This window comes from Crotalus tigris, unplaced genomic scaffold (assembly GCF_016545835.1).
Source record: "Crotalus tigris isolate CLP2741 ecotype Arizona unplaced genomic scaffold, ASM1654583v1 scf7180000018786.1720131, whole genome shotgun sequence".
NCBI lineage: Eukaryota > Metazoa > Chordata > Lepidosauria > Squamata > Viperidae > Crotalus > Crotalus tigris.
Genome location: NW_024097201.1, coordinates 1,236,491 through 1,261,710, shown reverse-complemented (window position 1 = coordinate 1,261,710; position 25,220 = coordinate 1,236,491). Strand labels below are relative to the sequence as shown.

The following is a 25,220-nucleotide window of genomic DNA, read 5'->3' as shown; positions in this document are numbered from 1 at the left end:
TTCCTTGATGTTATTTACATGACATTTTATTAACCATATCCAATAGGTAATAGTACTGTGTCTGTTGATGCAGTAAGTACAAATCCTATTTAATTCTGGGCAGATATTTTTTTATATTCTCATTGTATGTCCATCAAAAGAACTAATATAGTTTTATATGATATCCAAAGGGAAATGTAGATCATTATTCTTAAAAAAACAATGACTAATATATTAATTTGCTGACTGTATATTTTTAATAGTTTGGTATTTTTTCCATATTAAATACTGAAACAATATAAAACATAAATACTACATATTCCTATTAATAGATTACACAACAATACTAATATAAATATTCCACCAATTAATTTTCATCCTACTGGCTTTTTGCCTGAGGTGGGACTAGCCTTGTTTCTAGCCTGATGCCTTAACCACTACATTAAAGTAGCTTTCAACAAATAAACAGTGGCAGTAACACAACATGTATTAAGAGCAAGTTATGGCCAGTAAGATAGAATAAAAATTGAAAGTGTTATAAGTTATAAACTTATTTAAGCTCTTTTGTTATGGAAAGCTGAAAGGCTCAATGCATAAATATAAGTAGGGTTTAATGTTAGTGCTAAAAGCAAAATATTAAACCTTCACTTCAGAATAAACATGAATCAGAGTGGACTCATTTACATCTGGAATCAAAACTGGCACAAAGACAGAATATAAATATAGAGGGATTAGGGCACGTGTGTCCAACCCACAACCCATGGACCACATGCAACCCTGAACAGCTGATAATGCAGCCCCACAAGATTGTAAACTTTTAACTTTAGTATGTGATTTATATGCAATAGATATATTATATATTTTATATGCGGCCCAAGACAATTCCTCTTCATTCAGTGCAGCCCAGGCAAGCCAGAAGGTTGGACCCCCATGGGTTAAGGGGCATGCAAGTCTAGCGGAGCAAAATTATTTGATTGGTATTCCGAAGCCAAATCTACAGGATATAGTTTGTCACAACTTTTCTAATTTCTGACGTTTCAGGTCCAAACATGAAGTCAATTGTTGAGGCTTATTCCAGGAATGGCTTTTACCTGTAAGGATTTCACGACATGGATTTTTTAAAGCAGTCATGAAATAAACATTGTGATTTTACATTTTAAAACCCACTATTATGTCTGCCTTTTGTTTTTCAACTCTAGCTACAATGCAAGTTGAGATGACCGTAGAGAAGCCAAAACAGGATGAATCTTTTCCTTCTAAATTATTTTGTTTAAGAATGAAATATCTAAGAAAAGTAAAGTTCTATACTGACTATATTTTTAATGAGGCAATGAGTTTCCTGAGTGAAGTGGTCTATACTTTGTCTCATTTTTTAAATGATGAATTGACAATGTCAAAATAAGCTGTATACCAGAGGGAAATAGTTTTTCTGAGAAAGTTTCTCATTCTTTATGAGAGTCAAAGCACTGTCATAATTTACTATGCAAGAGTCATTTTGTGGAATTTATTTGAAAGAATGTCATTTTTTGATATGTTTAGAGATTTCTGACCCATATTTAATGCTCAAAACTCTTAAGTGTTCTGAAATGCAATAAATCAGCTTCTAATTTTTTTTTTAATAAAAATGAACAAACCACATATCTTTCTAAGTTGCCTTCCTCTTGGAAAATAGTGTTTATATCAGTTTTCCATCAGAAAAATACTGTCAACAATTGGTTTTGTAGATCCTTCAATTTTGCATTATTTAAATGGTAACACTATGCTGAATTTTCATAAAGCATAAAGTTTTGTAAAGCTGCAATCTTACATATTTTTTGGGTAGGAATATACTACACTGAATGCATAGTATTCCATCTATAGTTTAATAAATAGGCACAAAGACAAGTGAGAATCAGGTTAACTCTTTATTAGCTGCCATAAACAAAACAAATTAAACACCATGAAAGGAATATCAAGAATAAATATTGTTACAAAAGATAAGCATATATTAAATTGCCAAATGAGATATTGTCTTTAAAAATTTTCAGAGCTAAATTGCTTGCAGTAAGCCATGGATGAAATTCCTTCTCACCAAAATTAGAATCTCTTATTTGAGGGTAGTAATAGAACATAGTGTGAAGGAGATAACATGTTCCAAAATATCTAGAAGAATCCTTAACACTGTGTAGGCCAGGGGTAGGCAACCCAAAACACTTAAAGAGCCACTTGGACCCGTTTCCCACCAAAAACAAAACACTGGGAGCCGCAAAACCATTTTGATATCTAAAATGAAGATAACACTGCATATATCCTTTTTTACCTTTATTATAGGTGTGTGTGTGTTTGTGTGTGTGTGTGTATGTGTGTGTGTATATATATATATGTATATGTATATGTATGTATGTATATATATACATACACACACACACACACAGGTAAAAAAGGATATATGCAGTGTTATCTTCATTTTAGATGTCAAAAGGGTCTCTCTCTCTCTCTCTCTCTCTCTCTCCCTCTCTATCTGCCCTTGGTCTGCCACTCCTCTTCCCCCGCTCTCTTTCTCTCTCTCTCTCTTTCCTCTCTCTCTCTCTCCCTCTCTCTCTTTCTCTCTCTCTCTCTTTCTCCCCCCCCTCCTATCTGCTGCTCACCTGACAAGCTTCAGGCTGTTATCCAACAAGATCAGGGGTAGGCAACCTCGTCTCTTTTATGACTCATGGACTTCAACTCCCAGAATTCCTGAGACACACACACACACACACACAGACACACACACAGAGAGAGAGAGAGAGAGAGAGAAGCAGGGAAGCGCAATTCTTCTCTCTGTCTCTCTCTGCAAAGGCAGAGGAGGCTGGGAGCCGCAGGGGAAGGCTCAAAGAGCCGCATGCGGCTCCGGAGCCGCAGGTGTATATTTTGAATCCTTTTCAGTGATATAAAATCATAATCATTATGAACATGTCACCAATACAGATTGGTGAAATAAAATGTTACTAATAACTTTGGTATTCACCATACCAAATTTGAATTAATATTTAAAAATATAAAGAGTATAAAAAGTAAAGTTAAAGGGGATTATTATAAGCAATCACATGAGTTGTGGCTCCAACTCATTGCAATACGCTGCTCAAGTTAAAGTTCTCTAAGACAATGTTCTTCCACAGATCTCTTTGAGGAGGAAATATTTTGTCTGAATTATGGATATGCTATTTCCTGAGCTTTTATGAAAAACTTGTTCTGTATTCTGTTTAAGTATTCTGTTTATTTATGTGCAAATGATTTTAGGTATATGTGTGTAAGTGATTTTGAGTGCTATAATATATACAGAATTCATAATAAATCTTGTCATACAGTTGACTACAAATTAGAAGGTTAGAGGCAAAAAGTACTGATGCCAGAAAAAGAGGCTCAACATGAAACAATAACTGGTTGATTTTTTTAAACCACTTTTCCTGTGATTAAGTTCCACAATCCAAAGGCTCTCAGTGACTTTCCTGTATCCTTATTTAATTATTTTTTAAAAAGGAACTCAATAACCTCAAGGATTATGTATAATATAATACTGTTTGCAAGTTGAAAAAAGCATGGTGTTTATTGTTTATATAGTGAGAGATATACTGACCCAAATTGCCATCAGGTTCGATGTGGCAGCAACGGCAGGAGGATCTCGTGACCTAGGTGTCGTGTCATCAACTCTGTGGTTGACCAGCGAATCAGGTTGTTGAGATTCCTCTGTTTGTCTACTCGGTCTTGGGGGGCTTGTGGCTGGCTGAGGGGCTCTCATCTGTGTATTCTGGAGTGCGCTTTGGTTGTCCACATAGGCCTGTACATGGCTGTGAGAACTTTCCCTTCCTAGACTTTCCAAATTGGGCGTTGACATGGCATCTTCTAACTCTCTCTGCAGGATCGCTTCTATTGCGGCTGCCTCTTTTGCTCTCTGTTGTCGCTGGAAAATCTCAAAGTTGGCCTGAGCTTTGGCCAAGTCTTCTCTATGTAGCTTGTCGTCTACTGCTACTTGTGCAGCAACGTTAGCCCTTGCGGTATTGATCTGTGCTTCCCTGAGACGGGCGGCGATGCTCTCTGCTCCTGAGGCTTGAGATGTATGGCTCTGGCGAGAAGATGCCTTTGAATGGCGTGAGGGTCCTGTGACGTGCGGTTGTTGGGACATGCTGGAATGTGTCTTGGATATGTAGCGAAAAGATGAGGCTGTTTCAGACACGTGGGATGGATATGCGTGCGACCATTGGGATGGTGCATATGAGTAGCGGGAGACTTTGGACTCGGCTCTGTCGACCAGTCTGCATTTCTGGCGAGGCTTGGGCTGTGGAGAACCCTGTGAGCTCTCTAGAAACTTCTTGCGTTCCTTGTTTAGTGCCTTGAGGTTGTGCATCTTGCTATCGATTCTTGAGTCTCTTAATTGTTCTTGAATGTCCTTGAGTTGCTGTTCAGAGTCCATCCATTGCACATAGGCGTCTTCCTTATCTCCTTCCACTGCATGTGCCCGTTCTGGGGAGAGTTTCTCCTTCTGTTCGTGGTAGAGTTTGTATAATCTCTCCCAGCTTCTTTCATGGCGCCTGTGGATGGTGTGCCATTTCTCCACCAGATGTGAATGCATGGCGTCTGTGGGCTGGTTGATGTGTCTCAACTAGGCTGATAGGTTGAACCCCTTCTGCTAGACCAGTAGGATGCTCAGCTATGGCTAGGATAGGTTCAGTGTCCTTCTCAGCTATTTTGAAGAGAATTTGAAGAACTTCTCTCTTTGACCACTAGGGGTTGCTACTTGTAGATCAGCTTCTGAGGTGCTGTCTGTGGGTGGAGATGCCACTGGGTGCGTTCTCCTGTGTTTGTGGGTACTTCAGTGCAGTTCACCCCTTCACCACTAGGGGTCACTTGCTGTGGGTCAGCTACCAGGGTGCTCTGGCTTCGAGGTTCACCCTTTGTCCACTAGAGGGGCTTCTCTGGGTGCGGTTAAAGGCTTGCGTGTAGAGCTTCCTTTAACCACTAGGGGGCGTCTGGAGAAAGGCTAGCCAAATTCTTCCTATTACCACGTTACTGCTAGTGAGCCACTGAGAGAATGTAGAGGTACAAACTCCCATCTGGTCATTTGCAGGCTGGAACTCCGGGTCATCAGCTGTGATAATGAGCGAAGAGACTTGGCTTTGATTTCTCAAGCTGGAACAGCTTAGTGCTCAGCTTGGGTAAGTGAGTGAAAGCTTCTGATAAGATCACTCTGTGCCCTCTGGGGGGTGTTGGTAGCTTGGGATAACTTTAAGTAGCTTGCACTTTAACTAACAGATTTGCTCTGTTGTGTGCTGAATTAATTGTGGCTGTTGTGACTCAGCTAGAAAAAAAAAATTGCATGACCACCAGGGGGTGCTTCTGCGATGATTCCTCCTTATAACATTGGCTGAAATTCCGAGCATACTATGGCAACAGATGAGTTTATTGAAAGGCAATAAACCTTGCTTTTGTTTGAACTTTAGAGGCAGTCATTAAACAGTTCTTTGTTTCAGGCTGCGTGATTCACTGGCAAAGAGGGGAAGGGGAAAAGCCCAAGCTCCTTTTGGTGTTAAAATTCAAACTTTTCATGCAAGAAACAAAGTAATTTTGAATCAGATACAAGGCACTTTTCATTTTGAAAGTTAGCTAGCAAGTGAATTAGCATAACAAAACTTCTGAATCACTCCTTGAGAGCTGTCTTTTACACAGACACGGCTTTGCTTTGCAGGCTCTTACAAGCATCAAGAGAATCTTTACTTGCTTGAAGGTTTATGCAGAGAAAAGGCTGACCAATTTGATTCTCTTTCTTCAAACTGTTGCAGCTTTGAGAGGAGAATTAATCTTTGCTTTCAAAAGATGGCACAAATTATGAGTAAATCTTCTTACTATACTGACCCAAATTCAAAAGTGTTATATTTCAAATCCAGTCAGATAGTTAACTCAAAAGAAACGATCTTATAACAAACAAATATATTTTAATGAGAAAGATTACTTGCGTTCATGTTGAGATTGGTGCTGCTGGGAATACATTGGTTGTTCATCTTTCAGATCTTTTCCTTAGGTAAGAAGATTTTGCTCTTTATACCATCTTATAGCCAGACCTTCCATGGCCCATGCTTCTTACAGACAAAGAGATTCCCATGTGGCTTGTGTCCAGGAAGTCTCCAAAGACCTTTGGAACTCCTCCCACTGACCCATCCACATACCTAGCATTTAACCCAATAACTGCCAGACCTTCCAACATAGAGCTGGGTCATAGAGCTATATGGGTCATAGAGCTCTATGGGCCAGAACAAGAGACCTTACAGTCTAGTTATTCTAGACAGTTCTCAAAGATTTTGATTATAAGCACCTACAACATGAAGTTCGAAAAACAAAGCCACTTTGCATAAAGATCTATATGAAGTTAACTTCACTACCTTTGGGGTAATCATTGTCCCGTGCAAGTAACTGTAGATACTACTACCCCTGGTTATTATCTCTAGCTGGGCACTACTATTTTTTCTCCACAACTGAAGTATAAAGGGAAATACTTCCTAAAAATGAGCTTTGCATATCGGTATTAAAATATAATTTAAAAGCAGTTGTTGAGGAATAATTACTGTATGTGTTACATTTTTATAGTTTTGTGAATTTAGTGTCAGGTGTCTCACAAATTAAGATTTGTTTTCCAATGTATCATTTCTAATAAATTTCACAGATTTATTAAAACCAAATAATCTCCAGTAAAAATGAAAGTACCAAAGAAACTGCCCTATATTTTACTGAATATTTGTAAGCCTTCAAGCAATTGTTGTATTTCAGTATACAAGCCAATTAAAGAAATAATATAATTTATGGTTAACAATGGGGCCTTTATTAACGTTTCAGAGACAATTATGAATGTATATTTCTCCACAATGCATATGGGAAAATAGCACTTTATAGAACACCAAGAGCTGAAGCTGATAATCTATGCTTTATTGTTTCAGCAGAAAAATGAGAGAGAGGGAACACACTTTAATTCTAGCCAATCTGCAAAATTTTTTATTCAGGGTCTATGTTTTTGTGATTAGCAACAAATACCTTCTATTAAGCCATCCAATGGAATATAAGGACCAATCTATCCTGCTTATACGATTCCATTTTCACTTTTAGCCTCAGTTTACAACCTCTATCAACCGCAGGCCTGTTCAGAAATAATTGAAGTTTAGTTCAATTGGTTTTACTTGCAGCAAACAGACTTCAAAACTACTTCTCCTACCCAGTAAATAAAATAAAGCTGCAGTTTTAAATTTCAGGCTGCTTATTTTAAAATCAGTTGGATTCTCAATAACATAATTTGAATAATAATATTTGAAGCCTTCTCGTAACTAATTCAGGTAGCTGCTTGCAGTCATTCCCTTAGTGATATTCAAGGGACTGAATATATCTTTGTTGATATTTAATACATTATGTTATAACATGGGTGTCAAACTCACCGCATCACGTGACGTGTTGCGATGTATCGCAACTTTTTTTGCATTGCCGGAGCTGGGGTGGGCGTGGCCTTCGCATGATGCAACTGGCCCGTGGGCTGGCAGTTTGACACCCCTGTGTTATAATATTTGTTTTAATGTATTGATTCAGACTATATATCCCTTCATTGAGGCTAAATATGATTTACATTGAACTCTCCCCCCCCCCGTGTGTTTGTGTGTAAAGAATGAGAGCAAGAGAGAGACTTGCAATACAAAATAAAGTATATTAATACAAAATGGTCAAGTAGTCAGTGTGATTTGGATAGAATAGCTATTATTTTCAAGTTAATTTCCTTCTCATTTCCTTTTCTCTTTATTCTGAATCTTTTTAAAGAAATAGAATAGCATGTCTTTGTAAGATTAATGTCTGTATCCATAGTATTTTCCATGCCTCATCTGTCTGGTCACTAAACTGTCAATAAGCGCATGCCAGAAACCAATATCAATCAAATTTACTCAGGCTTTGGATGTTTTAGTACTTTTTTATTGATACATTTATGTTTTTGTCTTTTTTATTCTGTTTTTATATTAATATTTTATTAGCCATCTTGAGTGTTCCCAGAGTAGAGATACTCTGATAAACTGTCACTGATACAGTAATCTTAAATCTTAGGAAAGAATTTTGATGTATCATATATATTTAGGTTGTGATATTTTGAGGCAGGGGATTCTTCTTCTTTAGGTTCAACATTTATAATGCAAATAAAATGTGAACATATTGAAGAAACAATTACAGAATAAAGCAAACATATTTCTTTCTTAAGAGAAAATACTTTGAAATAACTATAATGTTTAATTTTTAGTGCTTTTTCAACAATAAGAGTGCTTTAAGATTTTAGTCTTTAATCTTAAAGAGTATTTTAAGATTGGATTAGTATTATAATGATAAGGTCTGGCATTTGAATATGATTTGAGTATGTTTTAGAATTCATGAAGGTAGAAGTCTGGAAGATTAGTGTCAGGAGATAATTGCTCATTGTAAACTGTTTAATAATTGATGCAAGATTTAGGCATGTTCACTCATGTTGAATATTCCCCCATTTTGTGTTCTGATTCTAAAGGAAAGTATGAAAAGATTCTGTAGGTATACATGAACTATATTTTCATATTTGTTTTAGCCACGCTATCCATTTAGAATGATTTTGGTGACAACATAATATTTGAAAACATTGCTCTGAGCAAACAGTGCCAACTCACACTTTCATATTAATTTGGTATTATAGAATTTGTACAAGCAATTCCTTTTATTTCTTTTCATCTCAATTGTATCCCAACTTATTGAAAGAACAAGGAATTTTCACTACTTGCAAAAATCCTGGTTCCCACTTATGCTGTCCTACCGATTTCTAACAGGAATTTCAAATTCTGTTTCCCAATGCATTGCAGTGAAGTTCCAGATGTTTTTCTGCCTATCTGGAATAAGTTTTACACTTCTGAGACTCTAAATACGCCAAAGTACTCCTAATATGTTAGTGGTGCAAATAATAATATTATGTTTGTATAGGTCTAGATATCATGAATAATCCCTGCTTTCTGTCATCATGATGTAAAATCAATCAGTTGAATCTTTCATTTTGTCAGAATTTCTATACATAACTATGCTTATTCTAAACCAAATTCCAAAATGTTTTATTTCTTTTTAGAAAATTGTAATTCTCAATTATAATGATAAAACATGAGGCAAATATTTGTATTTTGACAAATTTGTTATATTTCTTAGTAGTTGAGTCTGAGAAGCATGTATTCAGAAAATAGTTTAATGAACAACAAACAGCAAGTTCTTTCACTAACCAATTTTTGATTTTATAGTTATATTTCCACAAACCTTTCCTACTTAATCCAGAAAATTAAACTCTCAAATAATATGTCTCTTCTTCCCATGGGCTGGAGAAAATAGGAACACAATTATTGGATGCTTCCATTAAAATAGTTGAAAATATAAGAATTGTTCAACACTAGTAATTCATGGAAAGGCATCTTTCTTTGAGCCTATTAATGATATTCTAAGATTTAGAATAGAATAATGAGAAGGTGCATGGTGACCCAAACACCTGCCTTGGCCACAATGCTCATGCAGTATTTACATATGCAATGACTCCACTTCAGCAGATAAGACAAACAACAGTGTTGTTTGTCATTATCCATACACTTTAAAAATGCATTTTACCTCTCCAGTGCAGAGGCATCTACCTATATAATTGACAACGGCCTTTTCTTGCCCAGACACATAGGGATTCTAGTGTCTCCTTTAAATACATTGCAGAGCATTGCTGAAATGCCAGTAAGTAGCCTCAAGGTAGATGAAATTTTGATATGAATATTTGTATCACATCAGAATTCTCTGTCAGAGCCTGCCAAGATTCTTCTTTCTAAATATTTGAACATGCAAGCCTTAAATGTGACTGAATATCTTAAGACTGTTTCCTTCTCTCATGAGGTGTATGTGTGTGTTTTTAATTTAAATTATCTCTTTGAGGTTTGTAGGAGAAAAGAAAATATTTATCTTTTAGCTTATTGGTATCAGCAGGCAAGCTAGTCAGCCTCAGAAGGATGGAAGGTTTATTGGTTAGGAGGCACAGGCACCCAGTTTGTGATAAAGAATTCTTTATGGGTTTTTCCTCAGTAAAATAAATTGCTCAGAGCATATTGCTCTGAATTTAATCCTTTCATCTTGGTCAATCAGTTTTAAATGGCTGCCTAGTATGAACTAGTTATTTTTTCCCTGTTTTTTTTTTTGCATATAGAAAGATGTATGTTTTGTAACAACTAGAAAGGTAGAAAGTGAAAACTATAACTAATTGGAGGGCAGAGTTCAGAAATTCCAGGTGAAATTTCAGACCCTATCTCTTGAATTTATTTGTAAACCTCAGTTCATTATATATATTTGAATAAAGATGGCATGAGCATAAGGAAAGTCAGTTTTATTCCTGTTTTTAAAAATGCTTTGCTATATCTGGGCCTGTTTTATATTTTTATATGTGAGTGAGGGTTGTTTTTTTGGGGGGACGGTTTCACTGATTCCTTATATTCTATTCAGCTGGACTTTACTTTTTATGAAAAATAGGCTAGCATTTGTTATTTTTATGACAAAAAAATTAATTGTATTTCCTAGGTACAGATCCATGGTATATAGCATTTAGGAATTGGTCTCCCAATATGAATTGCAGCCCAGAACCTTATTTCTATTATTTATTTTATTTATTTAATCTTATAGGCTGCCAAATTCCAATGGACATTTCAAGGATATTTGTTGGTTGTATCAAATTAGACCAATGTACAAATAATTTAACAAAGTGATTCATTTGCAACCAGTGTTATACAAGCTTACTATGTCGTGCAAATTTTTACTGGTTAGAGATCTGTTGATAAAATGATTTTGGGAGCTCATGATATTAGGTTAATAGCATATAAGGTACTATGTGGCTTTATCACCTGGCTAGCAGGGTTCAGACACAGATTCTTTTGGATTTTGAAGAAATGATCACATTTCTATGAGTATCTAAGGCCTTATCCCAAGGCAGTAAAAGAAAATAATGTAATAATATATTGCAGGCCAGCAACCAAAATATATTCAACAATACAATAAGACAAAGGAAGAAAGACTTTATGACTCTTCTGCCAGTCAGAAAATCCCAAAGAAATAATAGTGGACAGATTCCTTCAAAGCAGGAAATATATCCTCCTTTCTAGGTCTGCACTGAAATTCCATCCCATGGGAGTTTCTAAACAGCTTATATAGGCTTTGAACCATCATTACTCACAACTATCCTCAATAAACTAATCTCACTTCATTTTACCAAGAAAAGGAGGCTGACTTTATCTTATCTTGGAATATATTGCCTACTTTTGCCGGATTGTTGGAGATTGCCTTGACAAATCCATGCAATAATCTTGGCAAGTTTTTTTCCCAAAGCGATTTGCCATTGCCTCCTTCCTAGGGCTAAGAGAGAGAGTAACTGACTCAAAGTCACTCAGCTGGCTTTTTTCCTAAGGCAAGACTAATACTCCTGGTCTCCCATTTCTAGCTTGATGCCTTAACCACTATACCAAACTGGTTCTCTAGCATATTATTACAATATGTTATATATGAAGTAGCTTCTGGAAGGTGTTTAAAATTATAAGTGCTGAAAAACAAATCATTTGGTTAGTTTGGGAATTTAAATTAATTGGAACTCAGAAATTAAACTTTCTGAGAAAATAAGCTTTATGTACAATTTCTAGGTTTAATCCAAAGTACTTGCATTAATTTATAAAGCTCTTACCACGGACATTTTTGGATGGATATTATAAAAAAGTATCAATAGCTTAAAGGTTCAGTCTCTTACTATTCTGGAGAGGTGGAAATCACAGAATATATATTTCTTTGTTGCTCCTTTTATAAAAGGATTCAAATTAAATTTATCCTATCTTTGATCAGTAGATATTGTGATTTCTCAGACTTGACATATGCCCAAAATGCTACTTACAGATGCCTTGCTATTTATTATGCTAATACAGGCATGTCAAACTGCCGGCCCGCAGGCCGGATGCATCATGCCGAAACCGCGCCCACCCCATTGCTGGCAATGGGGGAAAAAGTCGCAATATGTCACACGATGTCACGTGATGTCGCGAGTTTGACATGCCTGTGCTAATAAGTTGTGTTCTGTAGCATGTAAAATCTGCCAGATTCACCACACAAAGTCTTACTGTTTAGGTGTATTTTATGTAATTTGAGGTTTTAACATATTTAATGTACAATTAGATATCGTATTTACAGCCTAGACTTAGATTACCTTTCTTTGACTTTATTTATGAGTCCTAGTCACTTTACAGATATATTTCAATTTTAGTAATGGATTTTTATTTACTGGTTTCTAAAGTTAGACTGTTTTAGGAGATTACAGACTACTTAAGACATATTTCTTGTACCGGTTTGAGAATACTAAGTACTCTGAATACTGAGACAAGAATAAAAACTGCTTGATTAAAGACTGAATTTACAAAGTTCCAGATGATTTTCTGGTCCATATAGATGCAGGGCTCTATTTTTTATTTATGCACATCTAGTCCTCGGAACATAGACAGGTCATAATTAGGGATTTTTCTGTCAGTGGCTTCTCTATATTCAGTACTATCCCCCTAAATATTAATTTAGTATTTATTTTGCTATAATCTTAATGCAGAATACTATTCAGTAATATTTATGTTTACATATTAAGATCTCTGCATTCTATTGGACTTGATCTATGATAGGATTTAGGGTTATATACTGAATCTCTTTTGTTTTTACTAGCTTTTGACTAGTTTCAACATTACATTATAATTAATGTTTATAATGTTTACCTGGCACCTATTTCCAATCATTTTTCTCTGTTTATGATTTTGTTTTGATTTTCATTTTATCTGCTTAAATTTTGTTTTTGTTTTTTTAAAAAATGAATTCTTGTATTTTTTTTAAAAGTTTTCAGTTAAGTAACCTTAGTTCTTGTATTTTAGCATTTTTCCAGAGCTGTATTTTTGTTCCTGCTATTCTAAAGCAACTGGCTTTGTTGCTCTTTCTAGAACAAAATAATTTATTGAGCCAAGGTGCCAAGATAACAGAAAAAAGTAACAGCAAAGAAATATTACAGCTAGATGTGAACAGAGAGCCAGCATATCTGAGAGGTTCTGTATAAATACTACATCAACAAAAGTGTAAATCTCCAGATATTTACAAAATCAAATTTAAGTACCTTACCTGGATTTCTCCTCCTATACAGAAATTATTTTGTTTCATGTAGTTGATACAGATATGTTTGCCACAAAAACATTTAACTATTGATTAATTTATACATTTCTTTTTACATACTTAATATCTAACAGTTATCCAGCTACAATATTCTCTGCATCGCATTCTAAAACACATGACCAGCTGGGTGTGGGTAGTAGCCGTAAATCATTGGTCATAAGTACCTGCTAGTCAATATTCAAAATTAAATCTGTGGAAATCCTTCCTTCCATTTGTACCTGCAGAAATGCATCTTCTGTCGACAAAGAATTAAGAAAATATCTGGTGCTTGCATCCAGTGCTCCTATGGACGTTGCCCAGCTTCATTCCATGTCACATGTGCACATGCTGCTGGGGTGTTGATGGAACCAGATGACTGGCCTTACGTTGTTTACATCACGTGTTTCAGACACAAAATAAGTCAAAATGTGGTAAGATTTTATATACCATTGTTTTCTACATTGTTTTTAATTTTATTGCTGACATTATATATCCTGTTACAACCCTCCAAACTATTAGAATAGGAAAATGTCAAGACTACATAGGCTAGGTCAAGAAGTAAGGAATAAAGATTGTTTAATGAAATGCTTAAGAGTTCATTTAAGCTGCTGATTACATCGCACCTATGTTGAGGCTACTTACTCCTTTCTTTTTCTTTTTCTTACAACTCAAATTCTCAGCTATATAACCATGGGATATGATGGGGGTGCTCAGAACATTTGCCTGATTTGGTCAAGATGAGAACAGCATTATAATGCCACAAATTTTACTTCTTTCAAATGGGTGGGTAACATTGGATGCATCTGAAGAAGAAGCATAATTTGCATCACAATGCCACACTGTTTCCCTTGTCACTCTGACTACCCCTTGCTTCTTGCAAATGCCTCTGGCTTAGAGGATCTCCCAAGAGACCCTTAGGTAAAAAAATAATTTGATGGCTGTAGTCAGATGAGCATTTAGTGCTATAGTTGGAGACTATAAACAAAAGAGGATTTCTAGAAATACAAATGCCATATGGTATTCAGAGCAAGCCACAAATTGAAGCTTTGCTGAATGTTGCATGGACTCAGCTCTCCTCCTTCATCCAGCATTATGAACCGGACCTTCCTCTGTGAAAATGCTTCACAGAATACAGTGGGTGGAAGAGATGGGACTGAGGAGCTAGATCCAAACATACCATGGACAAACCTATAAGTAACTTAGATAAAGCATGCTTTTTACAAGTTTAAATCTTGATCTGACTTAGATGAGGCTATCTGAGAAGTTGTAAGAGTTCTTTAGGATCCAGTGAAACAAACTTAGGAAGAAAGAGAGAGAAAGAGAAAGAGAGAGAGAAAGAAGGAAAGAGAGATAGAAAGAAAGAAAGAAAGAGGGAGAGAGAAAGAAAGAAAGAGGGAGAGAGAAAGAAAGAAAGAAAGAAAAAGAAAGAGAGAGAGAAAGAGAAATAGAAAGAAAGAAAGAAAGAAAAGAGAGAGAAAGAAAAAAGAGAAAGAGAAATAAAGAAGGAAAGAAAGAGAGAAATAAAGAGAAAAGGAAAGAGAGAGAAAGATAGGAAGAAAAAGAGAGAAAGAAAGAAAAAAGAAAGAAAGAGAAATAGAGAGAGAGAAAGAAAGAAAAAGAGAGAAATAGAGAGAAAAAGAGAGAGAAAGAGACAGAAATAAAGAAAGAATGAGAGAAAGAGAAAGATAGAGAAAAAAGATAGAAGGAAAGAGAGATAGAAAGAAAGAGAAATAGAGAAAGAATGAGAGAGAGAAAGAAAAAGAAAGATTAAGAGAGAGAGAAAGAGAGAGAGAAAGAAATAAAGAAGGAAAGAGAGAGAAAGAAAGAGAGGAATAGAGTGACAGAAAGAGAGAGAGACAGAGAGGAAGAAAGAGGGAAAAAGGAAGAAGAGAGAGAGAGAAAGATAGATAGGAAAGAGAGATAGAAAGAAAGAAAAACAAGAGAGAAAGAAAGAAATTGAGAAATAGAGAGAGAAAAAGAAAGAAAGAAATAGAGAGAAAGAGAGAGAGAAAGAAAGCGAGAAATAGTGAGAGAGAAAGAGAGGGAAAGAAAAAGAGAGAAAGAGAAAGAGAAAGAAAGAAAAAAGGAAAGAGAGAGAAAGAAAGAGAGAAATAGAGAGAAAGAAAGAGAAAGAGAAAAAGAAAGGGAGAGAGAAATAGAGAAATAGAGAGAAAAAAAGAAAGAAAAAGAGAAAGAGAGAGAAAGAAAGAAAGAGAAAGAAAGGGAGAAAGAGAGAAAGAGAGAAAAAAGGGAGAGAGAAATAGAGAGAAAGAAAGAAAAGAGAAAAAGAAAGAGAAAGAAAGAGAAATGGAGAAAGAAAGAGAGAAAGAGAGAAAGAGAGAAATAAAGAAAGAAGGAAAGAGAGAGAGAGAAAGAGAGAAATAGAGAGAGAGAAAGAAAGAGAGAAATAAAGAAAGAGAAAGAAAGAAAGAGAAATAGAGAGAGAAATAAAGAAAGAAGGAAAGAGAGAAAGAGACAAATAGAGAGAAAAAAGAAAGAAAGAGAGAAAGAAAGAGAGAAAGACAAAGAGAGAGAAAGAGAGAGAAAGAAAGAGAAAAAGAGAAAGAAAATGAGAGAGAAATAAAGAAGGAAAGAAAAAGAGACAGCGAAACAAAGAAAGAAAGAGAAATAGAGAGAGAAAAAGAAATAGGGAGAGAGAGAGAAAGAAATAAAGAGAGAAAGAGAAAAAAGAGAGAAGAGAAAGAAAGAAAAAGAAAGAGAGAAATAGAGAGAGAAAGAAAGAAAGGCAGAGAGACAGAAAGAAAGAGAGAGAAATAGAAAGAAAGATAGAAGGAAAGAGAGATAGAAAGAAAGGAAGAAAGAAAGAGGGAGAGAGAAATAGAGAGAAAGAAAAAGAGAGAAAGAAAGAGGAAGAGAGAAAGAAAGACAGATATTGAAAAGAGAAAGAAAGAAAGAAGGAAAGAAAAGAAAGAAAAGAGAGAAAGAGAGAAAGAAAGAAAAGGAGAGAGAGAAAGAGAGAAAGAAAAAGAAAGAAAGAAAGGGAGAGAGAAATAGAGAGAAAGAAAGAGAGAAAAAGAAAAAGAGGGAAAGAAAGAAAGAGAAAGAAAGAAAAAGAGAGAAAAAAAGAGAGAGAAAGAAAGAAAAAGGGAGACAAATAGAGAGAGAAAGAAAGAAAAAGAGAGAAAAATAGAGAAAGAAAAGAGAGAGAAAGAAAGAAAGAAAAATAGAGAAAGAAAGGAAAGAGAGAAAGAAAGAGAGAGAAAGAAAGAATGAAAGAAAGAAAGAAAAAGAGAGAGAAATAGAGAGGTAGAGAAAAAGAAAGGGTGAGAAAGAAAGAAAAAGAAAGAAAGAAAAGGAGAGAAAGAAAGAGAAAGAGAAAAAAAGAAAAAGAGAAATAAAGATAGAAGGAAAGAGAGTGAAAGAGAGAGAGAAAGAAAAAAGAGAAATAGAGAGAGAAAGAATGAGAGAGTAAAAAGAAAAAGAGAAAGAGAGAAATAAAGAAGGAAAGAGTGAGAAAGAAAGAAAGTGAGAAAGAAAGAAAGAAAGAAAAGGAGAAAGAAAGAAAGAAAAAGAGAGAGAAATAGAGAGAAAGAAAGAAAGAAAAAGAAAGAGAAATAGAGAAAGAAAGAAAGAGAGGCAGAGACAGAGTCAGAAAGAGAAAGAAAGAGAGAAAGAGAAATAGAGAGAGTGAAAGAAAGAAAGAGACAGAGAGACAGAAAGAGAGGGAAAAAGAGGAAGAAGAGAGAGAGAAAGATAGATAGATAGAAGGTAAGGGAGAGATAGAAAGAAAGAAAAAGAGAAAGAAATTGAGAAATAGAGAGAGGGAGAAAGAAAGAAAAAAGAGAGAGAAAGAAATAGAGAGAGAGAGAGAGAGAAAGAGAGAGAAAAAGAAAGAAAGAAAGAAAGAAAAAGGGAGAGAGAGTACCGTATTTGGACTAATTATATTGTTTTAATCTTTCAAAGAAAACCAAAGCCTTTGAGAAAGCAGTCTCAGTTGGGCAAACTGTCATAGCAAAACACAGAAACACACGCTACTACAGCTGCAGAGTAATAGAAATTATATCTCAAGTTTTCTACGAAGTTATATTTGATGATGGTTCCTTCAGTCTGGATACCTTCCCTGAAGATATTGTAGTAAGTATTTATTTTAGAAATGGTTTCTTTTATTTTTTTTAAAGTTAAATCAGTAAAATTGAACTATTTTTTCTGACCTTTTAACAGAGATAATTAACTTAATATTCTGTTCATGTTTGTTATTTCTTGCAGCAGAAAATTATCACTTTCTCAGGGGCTTCCCAACCTTGTTTGTGCTAATTAGTAGCTACCATTTCTCCAAATGAATAACAACTAATCTTTCAAAGTCTTTTAATTAAATAAGAAATATGCTTTTAATAAAAGATATTAGAGTGGGAATTCTACATGTTGTAGTGTCTCAGAGAGGTAATATAACAAAATTCCTTGATGAATTAACCCAAAACTTTAATGTTAAAATACATAACAGGCAACATGATTCACATGAATCGAGTAAGATATTGGGTTTACATGTTTGATTATTTATTTGTAAACTATTATCAAATGATGCTTAGTTGGAATAAACACAGTGGCACTGTTTTTTGCATTTTGCAATATGTATATTTACATTAACATTTTAGCAGGAAGTTAACAGCACTACTTATTGGGGTGGTTTATTTATTATCTCATTCTGGGGTTGATTTTGCTACCTTGTATATCTCAAAATCAGCATTCGGATTTCATGGCTGATCCCTTCCACCTTCATAACCTTGAATGTGCTAAATCTTCACTTGATGCAGGTCCTCTTGTCAGAACTCTTTAAACTCCATTACATCAGTCAGAGATTATCAAGCTATGACAGCAGTGCATTCATTATGCAGGTTTTCTTTATTTTTGTCCCTTGGGAAACACACACACACACACACACACACACACACACACACTCTCTCTCTCTCTCTCAACTCTCAATATTTTATTTTGGATATTTAAAAATATCAAAAGGGCCAAAAGAATGGTCTTCTAGCCATTACACTCTACACTAGTCTAAGAGAGCTATTGAATGCTAGAATTGGTATAGCATACACAATTCATTCAAAAGATAATCAAACAACGAATCAACGAACACCTAGAGGCAAACAAAGTCATTACTAAAAGCCAACATGGGTTTGTCAAAAATAGATCATGCCAGACAAATCTTATTGCATTCTTTGACCAAGTGACAAAATTAGTGGATCAGAGGAATGCTGTGGACATAATTTACTTGGACTTCAGTAAGGCATTTGATAAAGTAGATCACAACCTACTACTTGACAAGATAGAAAAATGTGGGGTAGACAGAACCACCACCAGATGGATCCGTAGCTGGCTGACCGGCCGTACTCAGCGAGTGGTCCTCAATGGAACTGCATCTATATGGAGGGAAGTGTGTAGTGGGGTGCCCCAGGGCTCTGTTCTGGGCCCAGTACTCTTCAACATCTTCATCAACGATTTGGATGAAGGGATAGATGGGGAACTCATCAAATTTGCAGACGACACCAAGCTGGCAGGAATAGCCAACACTCCAGAAGACAGGCTTCAGATACAGAAGGATCTGGACAGACTTGAACACTGGGCACTAACTAACAAAATGAAATTCAATGGTGAAAAAAGCAAGGTTCTACATTTAGGCAAGAAAAACCAAATGCACAAGTACAGCATAGGTGGCACCATGCTCAATAGTAGTAACTGTGAGAGGGACCTCGGAGTCCTAGTAGACAATCACTTAAATATGAGCCAGCAGTGTGCTGCAGCTGCCAAAAAGGCCAACGCAGTGCTGGGCTGCATTAACAGAGGGATAGAATCAAGATCACGTGAAGTATTAATACCACTCTTCAATGCCTTGGTAAGGCCACACTTGGAATACTGCATCCAGTTTTGGTCACCACGATGTAAAAAAGATGTTGAGACTCTAGAAAGAGTACAGAGAGGAGCAACAAAGATGATTAGGGGACTGGAGGCTAAAACATATAAGGAACGGTTGCTAGAATTGGGTATGTCTAGTTTAACGAAGAGAAGGACGAGGGGGGACATGATAGCAGTGTTCCAATATCTCAGGGGCTGCCATAAAGAAGAGGGAGTCAAGCTATTCTCCAAAGCACCTGAAGGCAGGACAAGAAGCAACGGGTGGAAACTAATCAAGGAGAGAAGCAACCTAGAACTAAGGAGAAACTTCCTGACAGTGAGAACAATTAATCAGTGGAACAGCTTGCCTCCAGAAGCAGTAAATGCTCCAACACTGGAAGTTTTTAAGAAGAGACTGGACAGCCATTTGTCCGAAATGGTGTAGGGTTTCCTGCCCGAGCAGGGGGTTGGACTAGATGACCTCCAAGGTCCCTTCCAACTTTACTATTATTATTATTATTATTATTATTATTATTATTATTATTATTATTATTATTATTATTATTATTATTATTAAAAATATTTTTTCTATTGTTTGTTCAACTGACCTATTGATTATTGTATTTTGAGTTCAGGAATCATCATCTTAAATGTTATGCATATTTCTAATCCATTCTAGTGGATTTGAACAAGCCCATAGCTGTTAAGATATTGCTGTGATTTTTGAAAAATTCTGTTTGCCTATGAAATTTTCACCAGTCATAAGGAAAATAGTGAAGAAATCTTAACCTGCAAATCTTTTTTTAAAATAATTTTTGCTAGTATTGAGTATATGGCATTGTATTGCTTTTATAAAGCTATCTTTTGGAGAAATATCATTTTTTTTATTGAAAATTTTTAAGTTTTACAAAACAATTCCCTTCCCCAAACCCTCCCAACCCTCCCATATCCTCCCCCAACCTTCCCAGAGCTGAATACAGGGTTGATTAAAAATTTTTAAGAAAAAAATCTTAAAACACATATAAACTATAAACAAATCTGAATACATTGATTAGACAAATTATAAAATAGTTAACAACAATATATAAAAAGAAAATACAAGAAGGAAGGAAAAAAGAAACAGAAAAAGAAAAAATCAAATAAAAAAATAAAAAAAATAAAATAAAAAGAAAATTAAAAAGAAAAAGAAATATCTATAAAATATCTTAAATTGTAAATATAAATTATTCAAAAACTAAATAATATTTTTTTATATCCAACATATTGTATGAAATCTATCCATTTTTTCCATACCAGGAAATACTTCTCTTGCGGTTGATCTTTCAAGAAAGCCGAAATCTTTGCCATTTCTGCCAAATAAGAAACTTTAAGAAACCACTCTTGCAAAGTAGGCAAAGATTCCTTCTTCCAACATTGCCCTACTAACAACCTGGCCGCTGTAATTAAATTTAACATCAATATAATCTCTTTACTATCACAATCAGAAAGAATACCTAACAAAAACAATTGTGGGGTAAATTTTACCCTTCTTCTAAAAATTCTTTGGATATTCCACCATATCTTAATCCAAAAAGCTTTTATATTTTTACATGACCACCAGATATGATAATAAGTAGCATCCAAACATCCACACCTCCAACATTTAGGCTGCAAGTCAGGATACATACGAGACAATTTTTGTGGATCAAGGTGCCATCTATAAAACATTTTGTAAAAATTTTCCCTTAAATTTTGGGCTTGTGTAAATTTAACATTCCTCACCCAGATAATTTCCCAGGTATCTAATGGAACCAGTTCTTCAAAATTTTGTGCCCATTTAACCATACATTCTTTAACTAATTCTGCTTCTGAATCCAGTTCTACTAACACCCCATAGGTTCTCTTAATATGAGTTCGTCTTTGATCTTTTATTTGTTTTAATAAATTCTCATCTTCTCTAAGCAAACCCACGTTGCGATCTATCTTCCACCTCTCCACTATTTGTCTATAATGAAACCATGAGTAAATAATATTTTCTTGTATTAAATCTTCCAAAGATTTTAATTGCCAATTTTTATCATCCCATCTAAGTAATTGTGCATAAGAAACACTATCCATCTTGACTCCTTATCCCTTCTATCGCATGCCCCGATATAGCCCATAATGGAATTTTAAAATCACTTCTATAATATTTCTTCCAAACCCTAAGTAAAGAAATCCTTATAATATGAGATTTAAAAACCCTATCAACCTTTTTATTAAAAATTAAATAGGCATGCCATCCAAAAAGTAAATCCCACCCCTCCAAGAGGAGTATTTCTACATTTGTTAAGTTAACCCAATCACTAATTAATGTTAAAACCACAGCATCATAATACAATCTCAGATTCGGTACCTTGAGTCCACCTCTCTCACGAATATCTTGTATAATTTTAAGTTTTACTCTTGGTTTTTTCCCTGCCCAGATAAATTTATTGATACCTTTCTGCCATTCATTTAAATTAACCTCATTCTTTAAAATGGGTATCATTTGAAATAAGAAAAGAAACTTTGGCAGAACATTCATTTTAATCGCCACAATTCTTCCCAAAAGAGATAATTGCAACTTCTCCCAATTTTCCAAATCTCTCTGTATTTTGACCCACAGCCTTTCATAATTATTTTTATACAATTTTGCATTAGAAACAGATAAAATAACCCCCAAATGTTTTACCTTATTGACAACCTCAAAATCTGTCAAATTAACCAAAATCTGCTTATCCGAATTGGTCATATTCTTAGGCAATATTTTAGTCTTATTGTTATTAATTTTAAAACCCGAAATCTGTCCATACTGATGTATCAATTGTAATAACTCTATTACAGAATAAGTAGGTTGAGGTAAGGTAACCACCAAGTCATCAGCAAAAGCCCTTAATTTATATTCTTTTTTATTAACTTCTATTCCTTTTATTTGCTGTGATTTTCGAATTTTAATCAGCAATATTTCCAAGGTTAAAACAAACAGCAATGGTGACAATGGACAACCCTGTCTGGTCCCCTGAGAAATATCAATTTTTGTTAGAGGATTTTGTACATGAGAAGCTCCATGAGCTACAATTGTAAGAAAGAAGAATGTCATTGGAAAATATTCTGAAAGAGTCAGTGCCAAATAAGCCCTTAAATTTATTTATTATTTGATTGCTATCCTTCCTTTTTTATATAGGAATTCAAGGTAGTGTGCATAACATTCCCTCCTCCTATATTTTTCCACAACTATAACTCTGGTCATTGAGTATCCAGGGCTGAGGGTAGGCTAGAATAATGTTTCAATCAAGCAACTATAAGATGTGTGGACTTTGACATCCAGAATTCTCCAACCAGCATGGAAGTTGAAGTCCACATATCTTAAAGCTGTTGAGGTTGAGAAACACCAGATGAGAACTCGGGTCTTGTGCTCTTAGTCCAATATGCTAATAACTGCACTACACTGGCCCTTGAATTCTGTAGAATTGGTAGCCCAGAAACATGAATGTGGTGATCATTTTTTAAACTAGAACTATGGGGGAAAAGTAGATGTACTGAAAATGAAAGAATTACAAAATATATTCATTTTTGGAAGCAAAAAGATTGATGCATGATGAAGATGAACATAAGCATTTGTTTGGTCCCCAGTGCTCTTCTTTACCAGTTAGTATAAAGGAATAAAGAAGGGTTAGTCATGGCTTTTTTTTTTATTAATTGCAGACATAAAATATACACTGGAAATATAGCACCTTAAGAATATGATTTGTGTAGAAAAATTAGAGTCCTGAAACTAACACGTTGAAAAAGAGTCAGATTTGCTACAGTCTTTGTTTCCAGCCTGGGTCAATATACTGAAATATAATAGGAAGAAAGGTTCTGTTGGCGAGCAAGGCATACAGTATTGAGAAAAGGCAACTCTCAAGTCTGCAACGAACCTGGCTGAAGCCCCCCTGCTCATTCTTGGTGGCCACACTTCTTGTGTGGGCCTATGTCATGCATGACCTCTCTCTTCTCCACTGTTTTTCAGGAAGCAGACTTGCCCTTCAAATGTTATTTAGTAAAGATTACCCTGTCTTGCCTGCTAAGTCCTTACTTAGAAGAGGTCTGATGCCTTTTTGAAAGTATAACACTTGAAATGGGATATTTTCAAAGGAGTGTCAGAAGGACTTAACTGTTCATATCCCAGTGGTAATAAATGAAGCCATGCAGAGATGCTACAAGAATGTTGTTAATGACTGAAGATGCTTTATTAAGAAACATCTAGATGTGACACATGAGGGAGTGTACCTCGTACTAGAAACTTCTCTTTTGTTTACATCTGCATCAAAGCTTGAGTTGTGGGAGAGAATAAAAACTGCTTACTATCCAAATGGGATAGTGTGATTTGGAGCTAAGAAAAAATGTAATCAGGTCTAGATATGCCTCAGTGCTTTTCAGATAGTAAAAGAACAACATATAATTGTTTGAAGGGAACACCAAAGAACTTTTAGATTCCCTGGAGAAATCTTTGAGTGCTTTCATTAGATAATATACCTGTAGCTTCAGTAACTGAGAAGATTTAAAAAAACTGCTTTCCTAATCCATGCAGTGTGTATATCAGGTAAGACTTGTTTATCAAACGTTGTGCAAAAGCAATGTTGCTGCTATTGAAGAAGCTATTTCTCTAATCTGTTTACCTGTTTGGCTAGCTCACAAAGATACCAAATGCTTTTTATGTGTTCAGGTCACTGCACAATTTCAGTTTAGTTCACAACTGCATTAGTGTGAGACCAGCTACTATTTCCTGTTTGTATATATTTTGATGAGATTGCTAGGGGAAAAAAAAAGAGGTTTAAGGATATTAAACTTTATATTCCTTGATTATAGGACCACAAGTGAGGCAGTGTTTTCCCTAGAAGGCATTTGGAGTGAATATTAATTCAAGAGGCAAACTATAGTTGGGAAGGCTGGTTGAAGTAATTCAATATTAATAACTCTTTTTAGGCTTATAGTTACTATTTAATGCCCTTGTCTTCATATTAATAACAGGAGAACTATGTGGGCTGAAAATTTTGGTTTAAGCTATACCACTGAACATAATAGGTAGCTGCTATACTTTTCAGGACCTGGGGTGTGTAAGCAGTGAGATGGCCTTGTTGATTAGATTATAAATCTCAAATTAATATTCAGGAAGTGGTGATTTTTTTTTTAAAAAAATGTAAAATAACAAAAGTCAAAATTACAAAGACAATTTTAATATGATTTTAAGAAGCAGTATCTGAGAACTTAAACCATAGTATTGTTCTGGGTTATTTGATTACTAAATCCATAATCTCAAAATCCAGTAACTTAGGTTCAAATGAATAATTTCTTGGAGACTGAGTTCTTATTATTTTATTAAATACATTATTAATAAATTGGTACTCATTTCTAGATATTTTATCATATTGATGTTGCCCTTAAAATAAATATATGTTTTAATCGAACAAATTAAAAGCAGTTTATTTTAAAATTAAATACATTCAGGATTCTCTTTGAATTGAAACCCACCATATGGTATATCTCCATAATCATAACTGGCATTTTAATTTTTCTGTCTATCAAGCTTGTTTATTGTATGATATTTTAATACAATCTCGAATTCAACACATTGGTTAAGAACCAGTTTAGGCATGGACACCATTATGTTCAGGAAGAGAAATCACGCAGACTACATAGAGAACTTATGTTTATTGAGCCAATAGCTACATGTCTCAGTTTGTAAAGGCAGATACCTTAGACCAGGGGTGGCTGGCTCAGGAATTCTGGGGGTTGAAGTCCACGAGTCATAAAAGAGCCAAGGTTGCCTACCCCTGCCTTAGACTATCTGCCTAGGTTTCTTTTCCCGCACTTTGTCTATTAATTTTTGTTTGTGGGAACAAGGGGGAAAGTATTTTAATGCAGAGGATTGTCTTCTTTCCATGTCAAATGTTGAAGCAGCCTAATATAGAACCAGTCTGATGTAGTAGTTAAGGTGCTGATCTAGAAATCAGGAGACTCTGAGTTCTAGTCCTACCTTAGTCATGAAAGTTAGCTGGGTGACTTTGCGACAGTCACACTACCTCACATGGTTGTTGTGGGGAAAATAGGAGGAGAAAGGAGTGTTAGATATCTTACTGCCTTAAGTTTTTTATAAAGTAAATAAAGACAGGATAAAAATCAAA

At 35.1% G+C, this 25,220-nt stretch overlaps 2 protein-coding genes across 10 annotated transcripts in view; one reads left to right on the top strand and one right to left on the bottom strand.

Moving 5' to 3' along the window:
* Positions 1-4,718, bottom strand: part of LOC120313822 — a 68,190-nt gene extending 63,472 nt beyond the window's left edge. Inside the window, exon 1 of the mRNA XM_039356160.1 lies at positions 3,575-4,718. Coding sequence (XP_039212094.1) covers positions 3,575-4,567 — 993 coding nt within the window. The 5' untranslated portion in view covers positions 4,568-4,718. The remainder of the gene's footprint in view (positions 1-3,574) is intronic.
* Positions 1-25,220, top strand: part of KDM4C (lysine demethylase 4C) — a 192,047-nt gene that overhangs the window by 147,944 nt on the left and 18,883 nt on the right. For all 9 annotated transcript variants that reach the window (XM_039356156.1, XM_039356157.1, XM_039356154.1 and 6 more), the window contains 2 exons: positions 13,446-13,631; positions 17,125-17,295. In XM_039356156.1, the coding sequence (XP_039212090.1) occupies positions 13,446-13,631; positions 17,125-17,295 (357 nt within the window). The remainder of the gene's footprint in view (positions 1-13,445; positions 13,632-17,124; positions 17,296-25,220) is intronic.